Genomic DNA, 22,315 nt, shown 5'->3' with positions numbered 1-22,315 from the left:
ACCCTTAAGAAGGTTGTGCCGAGCGGAAACGGAAAAGGAGAAAAGAAGAAACAAATGTGGGCGGCAAAGGAGGAGAAGCCAAATGGGAGTAGCAACGCCGCGCGACCGAAGGAAAGACCTCTCAATTTAAAAAAAAAATAATAAAATAAATAAATAAATAAATAGCAGGCTTTTGAGGCGCTCCTCGTATTAATGATCTCGCCCAATTTTATTAGCAGCTACCTTTAAAGCATTTCAAAAGGTTGCATTTTTTTTTTTTTTTTTTTTTTTTTTTTTTCGTGATCCTTTTTCTCCTGTGGGGATAGCGCATGGTTAAAAAAAAATAAATTCAATGTCTCCTTACTGGTGAGGGGTTACTCAGCATTGTTTTTTTACCTCTTTACAAGAAGGGGGACATTATTTATTACGCTGCCTCCTTTTTTCGCCCATCTGTCCAAATGTGAGGGAAAAAAAGAACAATCGGTGAACTCACCGTGTGTTGTCCGATCCACAATTTGGACGACATGAATAGCTGATTGACTCTGTTCGTGTGAGGGAGCGGTGGAAGCTTCCCCAAAGCAGCCCATACACATTCACAAACACGTTGCTACTTTGCACGTTGCCGCTGCACACGTTTCGTTCGCTCAGTATCACCTCCCCCATGCGAATGTGTCAGCGTGGGGATCACGTGGATCCCCGGGGTAACCTTCCACCAAACAGGTGTGACCTTGCTGTCTCCCCCGCATGGACAATTTAGTTCAGGGGGACACACGTATATGCAGGTGGGCAGACGAAAACAAAAGGAAGGTGCAAAAAGGGAAAGCACAGCAAAGAAAAGCAAAGCAGAAACCCTCCATCCACAAAAATACCGATCGATCAGTAGAATGTATTTTCGCTTTATTTCTCTCCAGGGGGCTATTTTTTTTTTTTTTTTTTTTTTTTTATCTGCCCAATTGAACGAACTACCCCATCACAGCGGAGCACAAAAGTGATGTAGGAGTTTTGTTGCTGGGAAAAACTTTTTTTTTTTTTTTCACCTAGCAGGAAGAACATCTCCCAAGTTATCCACAGTTTTAAGGTGCCCACTCGTTTTTTCCCAGTGGCATTTTTCACAAAATGGTCACTCTCAGGTGATTGACATTGGAATTGTCCCCTTGGAAATCCACATCGAAAAAAAAAAAAAATATAATAAAATAGCCCCTTTTTTTTTCAGTCAAACCTTTTGTGAAGCGAGTTTCCTTTCCGATAGGGCAGAATTTGTGTAGCTCCACGTTGCTGTGTAGGCGGCACAGAGAGGTAGAACCACCCCGGGGGAAGTAACAAAAGTGGAAGAAGAAAAAAAAGGATACCCACATATGTGCACGCAGGGGGGATACATATCTACAACTGTGTGTGAACAACACCGTCTAGTTTGGAGAGAAGCTACCCTGTCTGCCCTCCGGAAAAACGCGCCACTTCCTAAACAATGGCGAACGATGTGCCCACCCAAATGGGGGACGACTCAGGGCTGAGCTTCAAGATCGTCGACGAGGACAGCGTGCAGAGGTTCATCAGAAGTGCAGTCTACAAGGAGCTGGTCGACTTCATTACGCAGTTGAACAATTCCGTTGTGGCGGTGGAGATGCATCCGCTGGATCACTTCTACGCACGGGAAGACAGCACCGAAGGAGTAGCCACACGGATTGATCACGTCGAAAATATCCTAGTCATTTCACGCAACGTACAAAATGTACTCACGCTGGTTAGAAGCATGAACAAGTATATAGATCTATGTCCCCCCATTAAGCAACCCTCTCGGTTTGGCAACAAAGGCTTCCAACTTTTCTGTGATGAATACTACAAAGAGGTAGATGAAAAATTACCAATCATTTTAAGCCAATCTGGATTAGAGAACCCATCCGAACATACCTTCCAGTTGGGTCACTATTTAAAAAACTCAGTTGGGAATAGAAAGCGAATTGACTATGGTACGGGGCATGAGTTGAATTTTCTGCTCTTTCTCTTTTGCCTTAACAAGCTGCATTTTTTTGGCCCGTCGGACTATAAGCACCTCGTCCTCGTTCTCTACCGGCAGTAAGACCAGCGGGGCAAGCTGCGCGAAGCGGATTACGCAACGTGGATTATGCCACGTGTATGTACTGAGGGCACAGTGGCGCATGTAGATAAGCCATTCAAAGTTGAGCAGCCACATTCCTGTGTATTTAATTGCACCCCCCCCTCTAACCGCTCAGATACCTTGAATGTGTGAGGAGAATCCAAATCACCTACACCGTGGAGCCTGCAGGGAGCAGAGGCGCCTGGGGGCTGGACGATTTCCAGTTTTTGGTTTTTCTGTTCGGCGCAGCGCAGTTATCCTACAACACACAGATAAAGACGGACGATGTAAGGGGGAGTGCATTCCGCAACATGGTGGACCCCTTTCCATCGGGCGGGCTCTTGTTCGTCACGTGTAGTACCTCCACGGGTAGACATTTTTTATTCTTATTCTTATATTTTTTTTTCTTTTTTTTTTTTTTTTTTTTTTTTTCTTTCTTCGCTTTTCGCGTGCCCTGCTCTTCAGATCGAAAAGAAGGAACTGCTGGAGTTGTGGGCACCCAAGTACCTTTATTTTGACGCGCTGAAATACATTTCGATGGTAATGCCATGTCGTGGTGGTGAATCTGTTCTGTGCCAGCGCCAGTTTAGCCCAGCAGTGTATACGTGCGTGTCTACATAGCTATATGTGCTTGCCTGCGCGTTTCACTCCTCACAGCTGAAGCATGCCCCCTTTCACGAATCCTCCCAAATGTTGTACGACATTTCCGGCGTGGAGACATGGTATGGCTAGCGGAATTCGAGGCGCGTCTTCGCTTCCTCATACGATTAACCCCGCCGGTAGTGCAGCTTTACGCGTGAATTTGTTTGCTGTCTGTGTAACTTTCCTTCATTTTTTCCCCCCCTTCTCGCAGGGAGAAAATCTGCTCGGGGCTGCTGAAGATGTACCAAGCAGAGATCATCCAGAAGCGCCAAATCCTGCAGCACATTTTGTTCGGCAAACTGATTGACTTTTGACAGCGTTCCCTGAGGGGGCGCACGTCCCCATGGCAACTTTTTTTTTTTCTTTTTTTACCCATCCGGTTTGTTCACCATGTGTGCATACGCATGCAGTGTGGCATCCGGATGGGCACCGCAGATGTTATCACTTCTTTTGATCTGCGAAGTGAGCGAATTGATGAAGTTTGTCTAATTTGCGAAGCATATATTTTTTTTTCCCTCCCCTTTTTGCGATTTCCCCGGCCAAATAAGCGGGATATTTTTTGTGTGACCGAGCGGGCGCAGGTGCAACGGTCTGCACGTTGTTAGTTGTTGTGGAAAGGGGGGGCATACCATACGCGAATGTGAGTTCAGGCATGTTGGTGGTAATTTTTTGTCGTGACATTAATGATAAGAGGGGGTGCACGAATGTGGCCCCTCATGACCCAAAGAGGAAACTGTTCTCCGTCGCATTTGCGCTTGTATTTGTATCCGCCTCCACCCATGATGCGTATTTGCGTGCATATTTGTGAGGATATTATGCCCCCCGCGTGAGCAGTACACAAGGAAGAATCCGCCCAAATGACATTCACATAGAGGACAGGGGGAAACAAATAACAATCTAGTTCACCACGTTATTTATTGAAAATCGCCCCACCCAGTGGCAGTCGTTCGAATATAAATGTGTATGAATATTTCCGAGGAGCGCCCCAAGTGTGATCTGCTTCGTTTTCCCCATCCTTAGTTTGTCCATTGACCATTGGCTGCTTTGCGTCGTTCAACGTTGCGTTACCTTTTTGTGTCGCTTCGTTGATGTGTTTGTGCGGTTACGCTAGTTACTTCGTTTCTGCATTTTTTTTTTTTTTTTTTTTTCTTTTTTATATCTCTGTGGCGTTAGCGCCTCGCCATTAGTGAAAATTTGCAAACCGTGGTGCATTTTTTACAACATAGACAATTTCATTTTTTTTTTTTTTTTTTTCATGGAACAAAATTAAGGAGCAACCAGTGGCTGTTTTTATGAGTGACTTTTTGTTGCAAAAGAGATTTTTCTTCCCCAAAGAAGGCATCTTCCTGTGAAGGTTGCTCCTACCTGTTAAGGGTGCTTCTTCCAGATATAGTTGCTTCTACCTGTTAAGAGTGCTTCTCCCTTTTTTAACGATGCCAGCAGGCAACTCCGTTAATCTTTAGTCCATGTGTGATACTGTGTGGACATCCATCTCTCCTTATGAGGGTAGCCCCTTTGATGTTACTCCCCCCCCTACGCTCCTTGCATTGTGTTCACATCTCCTCCTCTCCAGATGAAAAGATGTCCCCCCACCGTTTCCAAAAACTGGGGAACAAACTCCTCTCGACTTTGTTAATTCACCCAAAGGCATCCCTGCTGTTTGTAGTACATCTTTTCCTTTTTAGACAAGGCAGCTGCGTACGACCTAGTGCCACGCACACATTCGCAACTGACCTAACATGGGAGGAAGGGACGAACTTGGACATGCCAAAATGTGACTCCTGCGATGCTTGTTCTGTGTGCATCCATGAGAAGGGGGAGTCTGAGGTAATCACGCGGTGGGTACCTGTCCAGGAGGGCACCAAAGCGCGTTTGACAACGCTAAATGGGGGCCTCATCGCCTATTTTTTTTTTTTTTTTATCTCCCCCGCAGAATATAATCCCCATGGTGGCCATCCCCAGCAAGCGAAAATATCTTCAAGATAAAATTGGGAAAATAGAATCTGAGCTTCCACAAAATTTACCTGAGAAGAAATTGAAAAAAAAAAAAAAAAAAAAAAGGATCTTACAGTTTCTTTGAAGGGGAAGATGAAGCCAAGGGGGATGAGGAAAAGGAGGAGGAAGAAGAATCCCCTTCTGACGTCACGATGGACAACCAGATTTTCCATCATAACAAAGGAACCCATGACGGGGGGGAAGACAAGCACCCCGATGAGTTTCAAAAATGCCTCACTCCGGACTGTAACATGAATAACGATTCTCCTGGGAAGGCTGATTACCTTGGGCACTTTATGGATGATTCGGGGGAGAAGGCCCAGACGTCGTTGGGCAGTTGGAGCAATTGGAGCAACGCGTTTAAAAAGAAGGAGGCTTCTTCCTCTACCGACCAAGTGACCCTACCCCTGCAACAGTTGCAAGATGTGAGCATTTAGTTTCGGCACTGTTGCGTGTTTAGTTTCGTTTGGACGCAACAGCTGGGGAGTGCACGATTGGACATACCTGCTCAACTGAATGGTTTCCGCTTCCTCAACTATTAATCACTTCCTCTTCACTGCCCCTTCCCCGCAGAGCCAATACGTCGGGTACATCCAAATAGGCACCCCACCGCAAACGATCAGACCCATTTTTGACACCGGGAGCACGTAAGTTTGGAGAGGGGGAAGAAAAGAAGGGAAAAGGTCATACGCCACTTGGTGATGTAACTTCCCAGCGAAAGAATCCCCCCATGTGTGTATGCACACCCCCATGTTCGAGCGTACCACACAACTATGTCTTCCCCCAACGAAGGAACATCTGGGTTGTGAGCACCAAGTGCAAGGATGACACTTGTCTGAAGGTGCACCGGTACAACTACAAGTTATCGAAGAGCTTCCGCTATTACAAGCCGCTTACGAATCTGGACATCATGGTGGGGCGTCAGCGATGCGCACATGTTCGTGCATGTGTATATATGTGTGTAAAGATAGACGTACGCACGCTGTTATGCAATGTCGTTATTATTCTGTCACCTGCTTATTTACGCCCCCCTTATGTGCTCAGTTCGGCACAGGAATAATCCAAGGCGTGATCGGGGTGGAAAACTTCCGCATAGGGCCCTTCAAGTTGTTCAACCAACCGTTTGGACTCGTAAAGCGGGAGAAAAGGAGCGAATCAAAATCTAACGTCTTTGAAAGAATCAACTTCGAAGGCATAGTCGGGTTGGCATTCCCAGCAATGCTATCCACAGGAAAGACAACCATCTATGAAAACCTTATGGACACATATAAGTTAAGCCATAATGAGTTCTCTATATACATAGGGAAGGACAATAAACACTCAGCTTTAATTTTCGGAGGAGTGGACAGACGCTTTTTCGAAGGAGACATTTATATGTTCCCAGTGGTGAGAGAATACTACTGGGAAATACAATTTGATGGACTGTACATTGATCACCAGAAATTTTGTTGTGACTCCGGTTCCATTGTTTATGACATGAGAAAGAAAAAAAAAAAAAAAAAAGTGCAAAGAAATTCCTTTACGAGGAAATATTTGAAAAAAAAAACTCACTTGATGGATATGTCGAATGTTTGGCACCACCGTCGGGAAGACGCAGAAGTAGACTCAGAGGAGGAAGACCCATCGTGGGAAAACCTCTCTGGGGAGGACAAAAATGGAGAACATTCCACAGGGGGTGAAGTAAACCCGTATGGTGGTCACCCGGGAAGGCACCGTAAAGGGGTACACAGCCGACGGAGAAGGCGACACAGGTGGAGAAGACACATCAGCAGAGCCAACCACGGAAACAAGGACAATAAATTAAAGAAAAACAAAAACTACCTCATCTTCGATTCTGGAACCTCCTACAATAGTGTCCCTAAGTCGGAGATCGAATACTTCTTCAAGCTCCTCCCGTCGAAGGTGCGTTTGGAAAAATCGCTTCAACAGGACATACAATGGCTAGCTATATGAACAAAAAAAAAAAAAAAAAAAAAAAAATGCACACACAACACGGGCAGTGGGCAAAATGGCTAGCTGCAAAAAAAAAAAAAAAAAAAAAAAACATCTTCGCACCACCTCCCGCAGAAATGTGACGACAGCAACATAGACGAAGTAGTGGCCAGTTACCCCAACCTGACCTACGTCATTGTAATTCGAACAGCACATACAACATTTAAGCAGTTCACGCGTGCTTGAGGAACTGTAAGAGTTCATGCACGCCAAAATTTTAAACACTCGCCATTGAACACATGCTACTTTTCCCCACCCCGCAGAACAACATGCCCTTCACGCTGACGCCGGCGCAGTACCTGGTCCGGAAGTCCGACATGTGCAAGCCGGCGTTCATGGAAATCGAGGTTTCGCCTGAATATGGCCACGCGTACATTTTGGGGAATGCAACCTTCATGAGATACTACTACACCGTTTACAGGAGGGGAGATGGGCACAAGAGCTCCTACGTAAGTGGCATGCAGATTTGGTGGACCTCCCCGCCTCGTCGTCCCGTCTGTGTTGCTATACCCTTGTAACTACTTCATTTATCATTTATCACGCTTTCCCCCCCCATAACAGGTGGGTATTGCCAAGGCAGTGCACGCGGAAGACAATGAGGAGTATCTGACCGCCCTGCAGAAAAAGATGAACCAAATGGGGTAGCCAGCCCCCCCGTTCGCATTAACCCACTGGGATGGGTTAAAATGCGTGCTTTTTTTTGTATGTTTTGTTTTTTTTGTTTTTGTTTTTGTTTTTTTTGGTGTTGCTAAAGATGCAGTGACGGTCAGACCGTCGGCACAAATCGGGAAAGAGGCCAAACAGGTCACACGTTATTACTATGATGAAATAAAATTACATCACGTATGTTACAAAAAAAGGGAAGAACACGCAGCTGGAACGACGGACGCGTGCATGCCATTCTGGTGCGCCGCGTCAAGGTTGCTTGGGCCCCGCCTTGTACCCCTTGTCCTTGCCCTTCCCGCTTTTGGAGTACTTATTCAGAATCTGCGTGAGGATATTCTCGAAGGTGGACAGCTGGCAATTCTTTGTCAAGACAATGAGGGGAGCCAACTCACAGTAGGGAGGGACGTCAAATGTTTCGGCCTTCTTGTCATTCTCTATAATCTTCTCATAATCCGGCATGTATGTTTTGTAAAAGAACTTCAAATTGGACGTGGAGTTTTTTTTATTCTCATTAAAATGTTGGAATACGTGGGAAAATACATTCGCTTTTTTACTATCCTTCTGGTCATGCTCACTGCTCTTCTCGAACGGGTGGTCACTTTTCTGCTGGAAAGGTCGTTCGTTCTTGTGTTGGAATGGGCGCTCTATTTTGTGTTGAAGGCTGTGCTGGAAAGTGGTCCTTCCGGATTCATTTTCGAGAAAGTTGTTCCTTCTTCCATTAAAATTTTTGCTCGAATTAGCATCTCCTTCCAACTCGACCTGCATTGGGTTTACATAGAAGGACCTATCACTGACGCAAGAAACGCTTCGATGTATTTTGTGATTACCTTCTTGTGTAGCCATATCAATGGTACCCTCATGTTCATACGTTAATAAATTTTCCTTTGTGATGTCTTCTTTTTTTTTTTTTTCGTATTCTACGTTTAAGCCATCTTTTTGTTTGTATTTTTTTTTCCTTAAATTGGAGCTGATGGATCTGACCATGTAGCTTCCCGTTCTGGTGGTGTTTTTGTTGATTGAACTAAGTTTTTCGTGGACTCCTCCAAATTGGAAGGACATATCTCTTTTGTAAACCCCATGGTGGAACTTTGCGTCATCTTCTTCTCCTTCCTCTGTTCTTCGGAACAGGTTTGCTGAGCTGGATGAGAATTGGCTCCACAGTCCATTCCTCCGCACGGCGTCCTTCCTAGGCGAAGTGTCTTTTCGGAGAAAAATATCCTTTCTTAGGGAAGTGTCATTTCTAAGCGCAGAGTTGCTTCTTCCCATGTTGGCCCTTTCGCAGTTATTCCTGCTGAGGTTTCCCTTTTCACCGTCGATGCTATTTTCGCCTTTCTTTTCCGTGTTGGCCACGTCGCATTGCAAATTCGGCTTGGACGCGCCCAAACCTGCTGCCTTCCCCTCCACGTTGTCCCCGAATTGAAATGCATTACCCGGATTTAGCTTCCCTTTGTCTTCCTTCCCCTGGGGTGTGACCTGTGAGAGGGAGTTATTCGACTCCACCTTGTTCGACGCGGATGCAACATGATCATTCTTCGCTGTGGTAGGCTTCTCCATGGGGGATGTTTCCCCGGGTGGCCTTTCCCCTGATGGCTTCTTCTCCCCCTTGCTCACAACAGAGTTTGCACGGCTTACCTGATTGGACGGGTTCACCTCCCCCCCGCCTGTGCCCCTCTTGCTGTCATCGACGTATTTGCTAAAGTGTCTCTCATACTTTTGCTGCTGCGCTTTAGCGTCTTTTTCTAGCAGTTCATAGTTCTGTCCGAACCCATCTTTTGCCCCAGAACTGAACAATATTTCGATTCTAAACCTGTTGCTGTCATTTCGTTTTAGCTGTTTTCTCTCCCAGACTCTAAAAACTAGATGTGATAAGTAATGCAAGTCTGTAACATCTCCTACACTTTTAATGGAATCATTGTCTATTATATTTTGGCCAGTTGAGCTGTCTATATTTTTCGCATGGATCAGAATACTTAAAAGAGAGATCATATGCGAAGCTGAAGTGACGTAGTATCTAGACCTAACCATCCTCCAAGGAGACCGAATTCCTAACCTCCTTGCGTCAGTTTCTTTTAGTCTAATTATATCTTCGTCGTCATCATGGTCTTGTTCTTCCTCACCCTCCTCATCGTTATCGTTTTCTTCTGCTACTTCTTCTTCTTCCTTTTCCTTTTTCTTTTCCTTCTTCCCCTCTAGGATGCTTTCCACCTGTCCATCTGTCTCCTCCGTTTGGTACTCCTGATCCGTTTTCTCCTCTGCCTTCCTCTGCACAGTATTGCTACTTCCCCGCTCGTTTGTCATTCCTTCTTTTTCCCCCTGGTTTGTAAATTCATGGCCACTTCGCAATGTATCCTCTTCACCCTTGTGTAGATCCCACCTGGTGGTTACTTTCCCACGTAACTCCTTCGCAGCCGTGTCGCTTCCACTTCCACTAATTCCTCCTGCACCTCTCATCCAGCTATTCCTACTTCCCTTTTTTTCTATTCCCCTATAATCACTCGCTACTTCTAGGTGGTCCTCTCTTTTCAAATTCAGTTCACTGTCCTTTGCGTTTTTTATTTTTTTCATTTTTTGTTTTTCATTGTTTTCTTTTCTGTATTTATTCTGGTGAGCCCAGAGATCAGACGAGTTGATCACCAGGGCCTCCTTCTTGTTGATCAGCTTTGGCGCGTAGAGGTCCTTCGCGTTCACGTTGTAGGTGACGCCTCCCCCGGTTGCCTTGAAGGGGTTTCTCTCGTGTGGGCTAATACCAGCTGGGGTGTCAACCATGCCAACGACATTGCTGCTGACATTACTACCAACATGGTGGGTCGAACCAACCTGTGCATCACCCGACGTAGATGCAGACGCAGAGGCAACTTCCGTGGGGCTCCTGTCCGACGTGCGGATGTCGCCTTCCTCTGGCCTCTCCCCCTTGCTGCGCTTGGAGCGGTCCAGGAGGCCACTGCCATTCAATCCAGTGGGGCCGCCCGCACGATTATCCTGCCCGTTTGTCTCCACGCCTGTTGTAGACTCTACATCTGTTTTGGATTCCACATCTGTATTCGGCTCCGTGACTGTTCGATTTTTAACCACTTCGGGTGAACTTCCCTCCATGGGGGAAACTCCAGCTTGGGCATCCCTTCCAAGTTTTCCACCCTTCCGGTTGAGTTCTCTGTAAATGGACTTCTTCCCCTGCGGTTCGTTCAGAGGGGGCATTTCACAGGAGGATGTGACGCAGGATAATGGCGCGCTGGGGAAAGCCTCACTAGGGTGAGCGGCACCAGGGTGAGTGACACTAGGGTGAACACCACTAGAGTAAACCGCCGTTGTCGAATTCGCTGCCACCGAACTCGAGTCGGACTCATTGCACACTGACGCCCCAGATTTGGTGGCACACGGATCAGTCGTAATTGTCGTGGCGACGAGCTGCTCCCCATTTTTTTGAGCACGATTGTCGATGAAAATTTGTCTGGAGTCATACTTACACATGCTGAACAATTTGGGCGTGTCTTTTTGCATCTCCTTATCTAGCCAGTTTGCGTGTTGTGCATCTACTTTGGCATTTTCCAGAACCTGTTGTTGTGGGTTCTTTTCGCTTGTTGGTATGGTCGTTTTGTCCCCCTTGGATGGATTAAACGAATTAATGTAGGATATATTGAGGGCATTTTTTAAGTCAAAGTACCCCTTGTTGTTTCTTTTGTTGCGTACCTCTTCATCTCTGTAGAAGGTAACGTCATGTATCAATTTACGAAGTAATTTTCCAACAATGTTAACACCGATTTTCACTTTTTCCTCTGGAGTGATTCCATATTCCGCTTGGGAAATAAAATTGGCCAGCGGTTCTATTTGGTTGTAAATTTCGAAGGCCTTATCTAATCCACAACCGAGATAGGAATGGTGATGAATCAGGTCAAACCTTATGTTGTCTACAATGTCTGGTATTTTAGACGTATCGTAATTGTTTTTATTTTTTCTGAACCACATTTTGGTGAGCGATTTCCACCGGACTTGTATCTCGTGTAGAATATCTATTACATATAGAGCGTACTCATCGTAGGGGAAGAGGTTTAGCCACTTTTGTACTTCCTGGTTTAGTCCCTTTAAAAAATCGTAGATGGTTTTTCTTATTTTTTCCATCAGTTGGAAAAAGTTGGAAATTTTTCTTAACGACTCGCGTAACCCTCTGGCATGTTTTCCAGTGGTAAGTTTTTTCAACAGGTCCTCATCTATATCCTTGTCCTCATTTAGGAGGTTGTCTATGTATTGTTTACATTGGGTTCTATTCAAGCTGGGTCGGTTATCATCTAGCAGACTGTGCGCTTTGGAATTCCTAATCACCATGGCAACTAGGATCGGGGTTAGTTCCCCATCGAGGTCTAGAAACCCCTTCGTAAACGCGGCAGACGTTATCTGGCACCTTCCTTCGTCGGAAGTAAATATTTTGAAGTCATGTCTGAAGGTTGAGTGTAATCGGAGCAATCCGTCTGAGTCACCTGGGTAGAGTGTCGCTCTGAATCTTTTTCCCAGATTTTCGGACTGCCTCCTTCCCATCCGTGTTAGTTCTCCTCCCCACTTTGCCACCGTCAGAATTTTCGTAACAACAATCTTATCATTCAGTACGATGAACTCCACTGGTTTTAGTTGTATCTTTCTATTTATTCCTGTGAATCCATCTCCCCGTTCGAGCACCTTCTGCAGCGTCTTGTGGTTTTCAATGGTAATTTGGCATTCGCTCAGCTTTGCCTCCAGCTCCTCCTGCGTCATCGCGGCGTGGGGTCGCCCCACTGTCACGTCGGCCTTCGGGGTAATTGCGTCGACCTTCGGGGTAATTGCATCGACCTTCGGGGTAATTGCATCGACCTTCGGGGTAATTGCGTCGACCTTCGGGGTAATTGCGTCACCCTTAAGAGAAGCCTCCACATCGGTTCTTCCAACGGGATCAGTTATCGTGTTCTGCTGGGCCCTCCTCACCTCGGCCTCCGCCTTGAGCGCCTTGTACTCCTTCTCGATGTCGCCCAGGATGATATTGTTCCGGAGGAAGAGATCCTGCAGTTCCTCGGGCGACTTGAATTTAATTTCCTTCTTGGTGTACTCCTTGTAGAGGCTGTCACGGCGTTCCTCTTCGTCTGCAGGTAGGGTGTTCATAGCATTCGTAGCATTCGTAGCATTGGCAGAATTCGCAGCATTTACAGCGGTTGTAACATCGTTCGGGTTGGCCTCCTTACCAGAGGCGCTCACCACCTGGCCGCTTTTCTGCGAAATGAAGGATATTTTACTATGCGTTGGGGATGCCTTCGTAGCAGCGTCGTATTGAAACATGGAGGAGTCCACCCGATCGGAGGGGACACAACTAACAGGTGAGTTATTATTTGCATTGTTTAGATCGATGTGAGTAGGCTTCGTCTGATCGTCTGGAGAGAGCTTCTTTTCAATTACGTTGTAAAGATTTTCCTCGCAATTGAAGTAGTCCAAAAGGAGAGGACGATCAGTGAGGAACTTCATCTTTTGTTTTGGCTTCCTATCCCCATGACGCATAACAATAATGACGGAACATAATTCCTCGTGGTGAGAACAATGCAGGTCATCTGGTTGTCTAAACGTTTTCCTTAACACCTCTTCTTCGTTTTCAATGTTGTACCAGTTGTCTGCCAGATCTCTAGGAATGATATTGTACTTTTCTTCCAGTTTGGCTAGAAACATGGCCCTCAAAATATGTGCACAGTCGTTGTAGTATTTTATGTTTCCTTTTACGAAAGACCATCCGTTGACATCACAGACGAAGGGTCCCATGGTTGTTCTTAAAATGTCGAACCCACAAACGGTTTGCTGAAATGCCTCCACGATTCGATACGCAATAATTTTCTCTGCTTCAGAGAGAATAACGGCATATCTAACTTCCTTCCCGTCGGATGTTCTACACACCTTTCCATCCAATGCAGGAGATTTCCTAGCTTCTGCATGAGCAAACATCTGTCCAACTGTATACACTTTTACATCTGTCCCGAAGGTGGAAAGGAATTCTTCATAGATATACGTACCGTTGTTCCTAACTTTATGCACATCGGGACAGTATTCACTACTCCTGTCTTTGACTTTTCTAAAGAGCTTTTTACATCCCCCACCAGTGTTCTTAGGGTAATAAATCCAGTTGTTGTGATTATCTGCATTTATGGGTTTCTCTATAAAAGGTTTATTCAGTCTAATGTTGTTGTATACGATGTAGTCGTAGTATTCCTCGAATGCATGTTCTCCTCTCTTCACAGCATCGTGATCCACGACGACGTAATTCGCATGGGGAACTTTCCATTTTTTTAACTCTTCATAAATTTGTAACCTCGACCTTAGGATTAATTGCCTACTTAAATTGTTTAGGGTGATTGGCTTGTATTTCTTAACATACTCGATGGCTTTCTTTAGAGGAAACCCTGTGGAGTAAAACGCTATCAGACAATCTACTATCGGCCATGAGTCTATATCGTGGTTTAAGATCATATCCCCTTTAAATTTTATTATGTTGAAATCCCCACTTTTGGCTAGCCTTTTTAAAATACACTCCATCGGTGCGCTTTCTACCTTACTTTCCATGGCACACACACCCAACGTGAATTTCTTTATCATGCCCGAGTCATCTTTGCTCACGTTTTCGAACAGCTTCTCTTCGTCCAGCGACCCCCCGTGTTTGCGCAGCAGCTTCATTGCCAAGGGGGGGGAAAAAAAAACCAATCAACCGGTCAGCCGGTCAATCAATCAACAAGTGAACCTTTTTAACGCCTGAGTTTGTGAGGGCCTCCTCAAAATTGAGAAAAGAGCTACCCCACAAAATTTACACAAGGCCATGCAACATGCAAGGCGAGTTACTCAACCGATAAAAGGACCATTCGGGATGATCCACGATTGATCACCCTTTTGACGGATGCACAAAAATGACAAAGTACCTTATGTAGAATTGGGTTAATATAAAAAGGGGGAAAAGAATGGAAGCAACTCGTACAGCTCAGTTCAAGCAATTTTTTCTGAGCGTGCAAATGCTGTATTGGTGTGCGCCTCACAAATTGTTGCGCTGCGGATACGGCGACGCGAAAGCCGACCATGATGACCCATTTCCCCCCGCCGCAGTGAAACCAGTATTTGTTAACCCCCACTTAGGCACAGCAAAATGGAAGCAGTCCGTTTTTTCCCCTGAAGCATATTAATGCAACTCCTTTGTGACCCATCTTGGTACACCTCCCCCGATGATGTGCCCCTCTTTTTTTTTTTTTTTTTTTTTTTTTTTGCAAAACTGAGATGGTACACGGATAGGCACATGAAAGTTACCCCTCCTGGTGTAACTTGGTACCTTCCGCGGAGTTCCTGTGGAAGTGCCCCATTTTATTTTCCTTGATCCGCCCATTCCACCCTCCCGTGGGGGAGCTACACTTTATTGTTCCTCTGCAGTATGACAGATGAGTGAACTCCGTCTAAAATTTGGGCACGCCATTTGGGGATGCCCCACTTTGGAGAGGGCAATACCGTATTCAGGTTGATGAACGTCACTGTGGAGGTGACCAGCTCATGTAGCTAACGGAAAGGGGTCCCTCCTTTTTCCTGTGTCGTATCCCTTTGTAAAATTCCTAAGAGTAGGCAACATAACAACAGAAGATACCCCCCCCTTTACGCGTATGACGATGAACAGACAGATGAGGCCACGACGAAATGAAAGGAAAAACGTAGCAGCTAGCCAAAAAAAAAAAAAAAAAAAAAATTAGCTAGCCAGGAAAAAAAGAAAAAAAACAAATAGATCGTGCAACATGCAGAAGGATAACGGAGTAGTCCCCTTTTTGGAAAGGCCAAATGTAAAGGAAATTAACAAAGACATCGAAGATAGCGGATTGGTATTATGTCTCATCCTTAGTGAAAAAGACTCCCCCTCACTTACCTCTCCATCGAATTACCTTCTGCATGTCCATAGGTACATGTACCTATCCAACATAGTTCCTAAATGTATAGAATATTTTGGATCGTTTGTTTTTCCCTTTTATGGTAACAAATTTGGGGTGTACTTTGAATGCATCCAAGGGAGGAGAAAAAGAAGAAGTACTCCTTTCCCTGTTCACCCAAATGGGAAAGAACACCAGGAAACTTCTCCCGTAACATGTCCCATTATTAATAGCAGTACATGCGAAGTGTCCTCCTGTGGAGAAGATCCCAATTGGAGAACCGAGGTTGACAAACCACTACAGGAGAGGATCCTACTCGATTGGAGACTTCCTATAGGGGTACTGTTCGATATATACTGCGATGTGGAAGGGGAGGATTGGAGTTTTCCAAGCTTAGAAGAGCAGCAAACAAACTGGAAGAGATGCACCAATGGGGAATTATTTCCTGACCATGTTAGCGTTTTAGAGATTACTCCAAAGGAGATTAGTGATTTACTTGGGGAAGCTGAGAGAGAGCAGACAGAGGGGGAAAAGCACTCAAGCAAATTTCCGTTGAATGATGCCACAAAGGATTCCCTCACTGGGGAGAAGCCATGTAGCAGCGATGAAGGCAAAACAAACGTGGGAGAGCCCCTCGTTAAACACTACCACATGCGAATGAACAAAAAAATAAATAGTGACTGGTACGATCAGCAGTTCTTAAGCATAGCGGATAGGAACGTCCCATGGAAGCTGGTTGTCCACTTTAAAGATGAGGAAAACTACAAGGCACATTTCGGAAGAGGGGGAGGAACCAAAGTGAATTACGATGGAAACATCAACCTGTTGCCCTACAACACGTGCATACCTCTGTATAGAGGATTTCACGACTTTGAGGAATGCCTGATCAGTCAGCTTAAAAAGGCGAACTACGTGTTTAACAAAAATAACAGGGTGCTTCAGATGTTGCCGCAACAAGTGGAAAACGAGTTACTGCAGAATTTGAAACGGTTTGACGTGGAAAATATTTGTGCCCTGTATAGGGAGCACATCGATTATAATATGGTCCGTTTCGTGGATCACTTTAACGCCAAGTGTGCGCAGGCACAGCAGAATGGGCACAGCGGCGGCACCAGCGGGGAGAACAATTCCGTGTGCGCCCTTATGAAGGACGAAAATGTGGTTAAAGAGGTGCCCATAATTATACACATTTATGGACCCCCATACAATCAAGTGTTGACGAAGTGTCCTCTGTTCAAAATTGCCCCCGCAGAAGGGACCGAAAATACAGTCGACCGTTTTTTTGCCTACACGTTGGGGGACTTTCTGCACGAGCAGTTCCCTTCCTTTTTTAGGAAAATAAAAAAATGCGGAACAGAGGGGGGGGTAGCGGATGACCCACAGGCTCACAGGACAAACGGTGAGATTGGCGCAGAAGACCACCTTCCTCCAGACAACGCAGAGGCGGACGCGGTATCAGCAACTGTAGCAGCCGTGCCAAGTGCGCCCCCCGACGGGGAAAGCATTTTTTACTTTGTCGAAGACGATTACTTAATTTTCAGCCCCTATATGTTCATAATAATCAACGGGATTCAAATTCCGCTGAAAACACCACTCTACTGGCTCGCCGCCAACTTTTCCCAATTTGATAATTTCCTGCATGTTATTCTCCGTGTACCCCCCTACTGAGGGTGTGTGTGCTCCCCTTTGGCCAAGCCTTCCCCTATGGAACATTTTCCCCTCCACTCGGTTTGCTGTTTCCATTTGTTTGTTTTGTTTTTGCTGATGGGTGGCGAAGCTAGGTAGAGAATGACACAGAAGGAGGAAGTGTCCTTATTTGTCAATGGGATCGCCGTTCGCATAGACCTGATATGTGTGTGTAAGTGTGCATATGTTTTTTTTTTTTTTTCCTGGCTAGCTAATTTATTTTTTTTTTTTTTTTGGCTAGCTAATATTTTATTTTTTTTTAAACAATTTCCCAACGCATTTGTCCTTTTAACCCAGTTTGTCCGTTCCCCGCGAGGGCACAAAAAAGAGCATATGCACAATTGCACGTGAGCATAGGGAGAAGTTAACAGAACAGTTGCTGACGAAGTGACGACATCACCCGTTTCGCTGCGCCATCTTGTTGCCCCCCCGGATGAACACAAACCCAACATGTGCGAACGGCTGTACAGAAAAATAAAAGAACTGGAGTGCGAATCGAACCTGTACCTATCAAACAACAAGGCGCTATTCGAGAGTATACTGCAGCTGCTGAGGGAAGGGGTGCCCTCCATCCCAAGCGCCTGCTACGTGGACGACAAGGTAGCGGACAGAGAAACCAACAGGTACGTGCTGACCAAATACATTTACGACGTGGATGGCATTATCTACAAAGTGGAGGCACACTCCAAGGTGACACTAGAGAAGGAAACAAACGCAACAGTAAAATTGTTGGATGAAGAATACTTAACAGTTAACGAAGTGGAGGATATATACAAAGGGGACAACTACAACGTCCTAGATTCTGTGCAAATATACGTGGCACATAGCCATTTTGAACATGTATGGAATGAGCATACTATGCAATATTTTCTGAGCTGTTATCACGATGAGCAGAATTTAAAAATACACACACATTTATTGGAGAAGGAGGAATTTGGCTACGACATACAAATTGAGTTGTTTGAAGTACCGAGGACTCCAGAGAAGATGCTCCTCGTGGCAAGTCACTTGTCCAAAATACGAGAAGCTTTACTGTGTGGACCTTTCATGCATTTTTTCCTGTCCAAAACACATGTACAGGAAAATTCTTTCACTAAATTTATTATTAGACGTAATGAAGTCATATATCTGCTGAAGAAGAATGACTACGTTTTGGTGATTCTATCTGTGCACTATGTGGATAGGCATGATCGCTGTATCGTCCTGGGGGTGTGCAAAAACATTCACGCTACGACAAAGTCGATGGATTTACATGGACACCTGGACTTTTCCTTTTATGCTGACTTTCCTGCTCATTTGGTGCCTGCGGAGTTGTTCGTCTACGCGGGGGCAGACGATGGGGACGGTTCCAATTATGACCCATGCGGGGAGGTTAACGGGCACGCAGATAGCGATGCCAAGTTGGCTGATCCACCGGATCCTTGCCACCCACCTCGGCACAGCGCACACGTAGAAAGCACCGCCCCCAACGTCGGGTTCGTGGCGATCAAAATGGACGCCAAGTTGTTCTCCAGCTGTAAGGACTTCTCCGAACTGATCCAAATATCCAGTAGGGTGTCCCACATTATTGTGTCCTTCCGAGATTTCCTAAACAACGCTGTGGTGCTCTACCGCATGCGGCGTCGGAGGGCCTTGTGACGAACGGGGGGGGCAGACACACATGAAACGATGAGGGATATGCCCTATGGAATAGCGTTATTTTTCTCCCTTTATTTAAGTCGCTGTGGGGGGGTAGTCCTACAAGTGCCTTCTTAACCTGAACCAATCTGATATGCCAATTGGGGGGTGAGAGGGGGTACCTTCTCTCTCTGCCGCGCTTTGCCCCGTTTCGTTGCCTGTGATCATCTTTCCCTCTTTTTTTAGTATTTAAAAATTTCTGATCACTAGGCAAGGCTGCCATAGCGGCTGCCTCTTCCCATCCAAATGGTGATTCGTCCAGTTTGTTTGGCCGCAATTTAGGGAGAGTCGCGACGTGGTTAATTTACTCGACTTTTCTCCTTTGCGAGCGAGCACCCCTTATTTTGTTTTCTTTTTGTATTTTCCCCGTTTGGTCCGCTTAACAAAAAAATATATATACATATATATGCACATGCACATTACCAATATTATGTAGCGCTTCCAGTGTGCCCCTTCAAAATTCCACCATGCTGGATGGGGACAAGCGTGGCAAACTTGCGAGGAAAAATATGCCCGTCCGCATGCACAGGTGCAAAGTCTGGGGGTGAAGAAGGACCACATAGTGAAGGGAAAGTACGATGAGCATTTATGTGTACTTTCCCAGTTAATCATTCCTACTCCCCTCTACGGTGAAGCAATACCATGTGAGTTACACTTGTGTATGAGGTATGAGGATGCCCTCCCCGACACACCCTATTATACCCCTTCAGAGCGAACGCAACGGCATGGCCTCACCGCACGATGGACTTCTCTTCCCCCCGCTATGGAAAGCCTGCAAATAGCTAGCTGGAATGTGAACGGGTGGAAGAAGAGCTGTGAGTTAATAAAGCACAGAGAAGGTACAGTGGCCCATTTTTTGAAAAAGCTTAAAATAGATATCCTATGTTTACAAGAGACTAAAACGAATAACTCTACGATTGAAAATGAGTTCAGCTTGTTAGACGCATATTCGGATGAGTATGAATCCTACTGGACGTGTTGCAATAGGAAAGGGGGTGGAGAGAAGATACAGAGGGGGTACTCTGGGCTTGCCACCTATGTGGGGATTAAGGCGAAAGTTATATGTTGCTGTAGTGATCCCTTCCGGAACTTTTTTTTCTCCGTGGGTGGCTGCTCTGAGGGGGACCTACTAATCTCGAGGTGCTTCCCGTGGGACAACTCGTCCGTTTCCTTCTACGCGCTGCCACAGGGAAGTGAAGAAGTTATCGATGCGGTTAGCAGTGGGTACGGTGGTAAGACACCACGCAAAGGACGCCCTTCTGACGCTTCGCTACAGCGAGTGAGTGATCTGTTCAATGAGGGCAGAGTGCTCATAACGATTCATAAGCAGTTCGTGCTGGTCAATATATACGCCCCGTACTCCGGCTGCAATTACAACCGCCTGGACTACAAAATGAGGTTTCTTCATGCCGTTCGATGCAAACTCCTTGAATTGCGAATAACGACGGGTCTGCCAATCGTCCTCGTAGGAGACCTGAACATATCCTTCCGGAATAGGGATGTGCACTACCTGAACAATGTAGTAAACCTGGATGAGCTACAAAAAGAAGTGAGAAAAATGAACATACGAGAGGACCTTAGACAGAGGATATGCAAGCAGATACCCCTGATTATAGAGACACTCAGCAGTCGGGACAATTTTATTATTAAGAAGCAGAGAGGAGAAAATGGGGAGTCCTTTCGACTTTACCTAAACTTTAAGGGGGAAGTAAAGAGGGTCGGGGGGAGCTTCACTTCCATGGAGGAGATTTATTTTTTTTTTTCGTTGGAGCCGGTGTTCGTGGAGGACAAGTACGCGGGGGTCTACCCGAACGACTTTTTCTTCTTCCTCCAGGAACAAAGGGGTGGCATCGACGGTGGGGACATCGACGGTGGGGACATCGACGGGGAGGACATCGACGGATCGGAGACCCACCACGGCAACCACGACGAGCGTGACATGTACGATTCGTTCGGCAAGGAAAGCGAACTTATTTTCTCTCACTTCATGCAGAAGAAATGCGCCCCGATAGAGGAGTACCTCCTCCGCATGGGGGAAAAAAACGTTAAGTATAATTCGACGAACATTGCTACCCGTGCAAAGTGCAGAAGGATCCTGTGTAGGTATTCCTTCAAAAGCTGTATCGAGGGAAAGTACAACGTTAAGAAGGCCAACACGCTCTACTTAAAGCACCTAAACGATATCCTCCTTTCGTTAGGAACGTCCCTCTCGAAGGAGGACCTACTAAAAGTGGCCAACACCGTTGGACATTCTTCCTCCCCCGAGTGCTGCACCAATTTTGTGAAGAACCTAATCTGTGAAGACAGAATGGTAGACACGTTTTCCTTTTTCTATCCGTCACTTAACGGAAAGTTCACCTGTTGGGATACGTATAAACAGCACCGGATGAGCAATGAGGGGTCACGCATCGACTACATTTTCGTGGACTTTGTTCTGTATGAGCGTCTGATCAGGGGGCACTCCCACTTGTACGAATCTCCAGTCGTTTTGACAGACGAACTTAGGACGTTGCTGAGCGGGGTGGGTGTTCCTAGGCAGGAGGCCCGTGAAGAATCAGACAATCGTCCTGTAACCGATGATTCCCCCTATGACGTGGCTACCGGTGAAGCCAACCAGCGAATCTACCTGTGGGTGAATTCCCCCGAGAACAACTGCAACTACGCCAACTACTTCAATCGGCTGAGAAAAAAAACGGGCAGAAACCCCACGGAGGACGAATGGGTAAGCGAACACGAAGAAGAAATTTACCATTTCCAATTTAAGCTCCGAAGTTACATAGGCTTTATCTACACCTCCCCGAGGTTGAGTGACCACATAGCAGTTAACTGTACCTTCATTAACAAGGCAATGTCGGGAGGAAGAAAGAAAAGAAAAGAAATACGCATATGCTTTTCTAGAGAAGCTACCATACCTCTACGCAGCTTCTGCTCCTCGGAAGAGCAGTATGCTTCCTTTTTGCCACTCTATTTAATTGACGCTCCTCTTTTTTCTGGATACACCTTCGAGTTCTTACACCCTGTTCATGCACATGGCGGTACGTGCCCCAGCGTTGCGATGGCGCAGCCTCATAAAAAGACGAACAAGATAACGCAGTATTTTAGCGTAAAAAGGGGAAAACATTAGGGTGGTACGGTGGTAAGATGGTGCTGCTAGTGTGGGGGGGCGTGTACGTCGGGGTGATCCAGCATAGCAACCACGTAGGGACCACTTCACCCGACCGTGCGAACCGAATGACTGAAAAAAAAAAAAAAAAAAAAAATTCACATGCAAAGCTGTTGCGAGAGGAAACTTAAACAACGCTGCAAGGAGTAGGACTTTTTTTTCACCTCTCTACATTTTTGAGAGGGGCACACATTATAACTACCTGCACGTTGCGTCGGTGCAGCAGGTTGTCATCAGGCACATGTTCCTTTTTTTTCTTACGTCACCCGTGGTGAGGACGCGGTAAGAACGGTGCGGGAAGGAGAACGCCACTGGTAACTGCACACGCAACGACGGTTGAAAATACCTCCAAGGGGAGAAAAGAAAAAAAGGAAGAGGGGGATGTAAAAATAATTAAAAGGGTGGAAAAAAAAGGAGCGCAACGGGTTTTACGTGCTGAACGAACTGCGTGAACGCCGTAAACCGCGTCAACCGCGTCAACCTCGTCAACCACAAAAACGCGCTACCCTCGCAACACACCTACAA

General features: G+C 46.0%; 6 protein-coding genes across 6 annotated transcripts; 5 read left to right on the top strand and 1 right to left on the bottom strand.

Annotated features, from left to right (window-relative positions):
* Nucleotides 1–1,444: 1,444 nt before the first annotated feature.
* On the top strand, nucleotides 1,445–3,030 carry PCOAH_00048410 (Serine/threonine-protein phosphatase 2A activator; the record flags this gene model as incomplete). Its single annotated transcript, XM_020061624.1, has 5 exons — nucleotides 1,445–2,052; nucleotides 2,211–2,361; nucleotides 2,540–2,614; nucleotides 2,732–2,796; nucleotides 2,928–3,030. 5 exons carry the CDS (start codon nucleotides 1,445–1,447, stop codon nucleotides 3,028–3,030), a joined length of 1,002 nt encoding a protein of 333 aa, XP_019917343.1.
* A 1,259-nt stretch (nucleotides 3,031–4,289) lies between these two features.
* On the top strand, nucleotides 4,290–7,345 carry PCOAH_00048400 (Aspartyl protease; the record flags this gene model as incomplete). Its single annotated transcript, XM_020061623.1, has 8 exons — nucleotides 4,290–4,554; nucleotides 4,788–5,136; nucleotides 5,285–5,358; nucleotides 5,504–5,624; nucleotides 5,756–6,613; nucleotides 6,779–6,841; nucleotides 6,967–7,152; nucleotides 7,265–7,345. Coding segments are annotated over 8 exons (1,989 nt in total), but the record flags the coding sequence as incomplete, so codon positions are not given.
* A 273-nt stretch (nucleotides 7,346–7,618) lies between these two features.
* PCOAH_00048390 (Acid phosphatase) lies at nucleotides 7,619–14,044 on the bottom strand (the record flags this gene model as incomplete). Its single annotated transcript, XM_020061622.1, has 1 exon — nucleotides 7,619–14,044. The coding sequence occupies one exon, from the start codon at nucleotides 14,042–14,044 to the stop codon at nucleotides 7,619–7,621; it is 6,426 nt and encodes a 2,141-aa protein (XP_019917143.1).
* Nucleotides 14,045–15,135: 1,091 nt separating this feature from the next.
* PCOAH_00048380 (Autophagy protein 5) lies at nucleotides 15,136–16,932 on the top strand (the record flags this gene model as incomplete). Its single annotated transcript, XM_020061621.1, has 1 exon — nucleotides 15,136–16,932. One exon carries the CDS (start codon nucleotides 15,136–15,138, stop codon nucleotides 16,930–16,932), a length of 1,797 nt encoding a protein of 598 aa, XP_019917209.1.
* A 468-nt stretch (nucleotides 16,933–17,400) lies between these two features.
* PCOAH_00048370 (Uncharacterized protein) lies at nucleotides 17,401–18,588 on the top strand (the record flags this gene model as incomplete). Its single annotated transcript, XM_020061620.1, has 1 exon — nucleotides 17,401–18,588. One exon carries the CDS (start codon nucleotides 17,401–17,403, stop codon nucleotides 18,586–18,588), a length of 1,188 nt encoding a protein of 395 aa, XP_019917132.1.
* Nucleotides 18,589–19,390: 802 nt separating this feature from the next.
* Nucleotides 19,391–21,751, top strand: PCOAH_00048360 (Uncharacterized protein; the record flags this gene model as incomplete). The annotated part of the gene is made up of 1 exon (XM_020061619.1): nucleotides 19,391–21,751. One exon carries the CDS (start codon nucleotides 19,391–19,393, stop codon nucleotides 21,749–21,751), a length of 2,361 nt encoding a protein of 786 aa, XP_019917236.1.
* Nucleotides 21,752–22,315: the final 564 nt, after the last annotated feature.

Source organism: Plasmodium coatneyi, chromosome 13, assembly GCF_001680005.1.
Source record: "Plasmodium coatneyi strain Hackeri chromosome 13, complete sequence".
NCBI lineage: Eukaryota > Apicomplexa > Aconoidasida > Haemosporida > Plasmodiidae > Plasmodium > Plasmodium coatneyi.
Note: the sequence above shows the minus strand (reverse complement) of the source record. Positions and strands in the feature narration are given on the sequence as shown.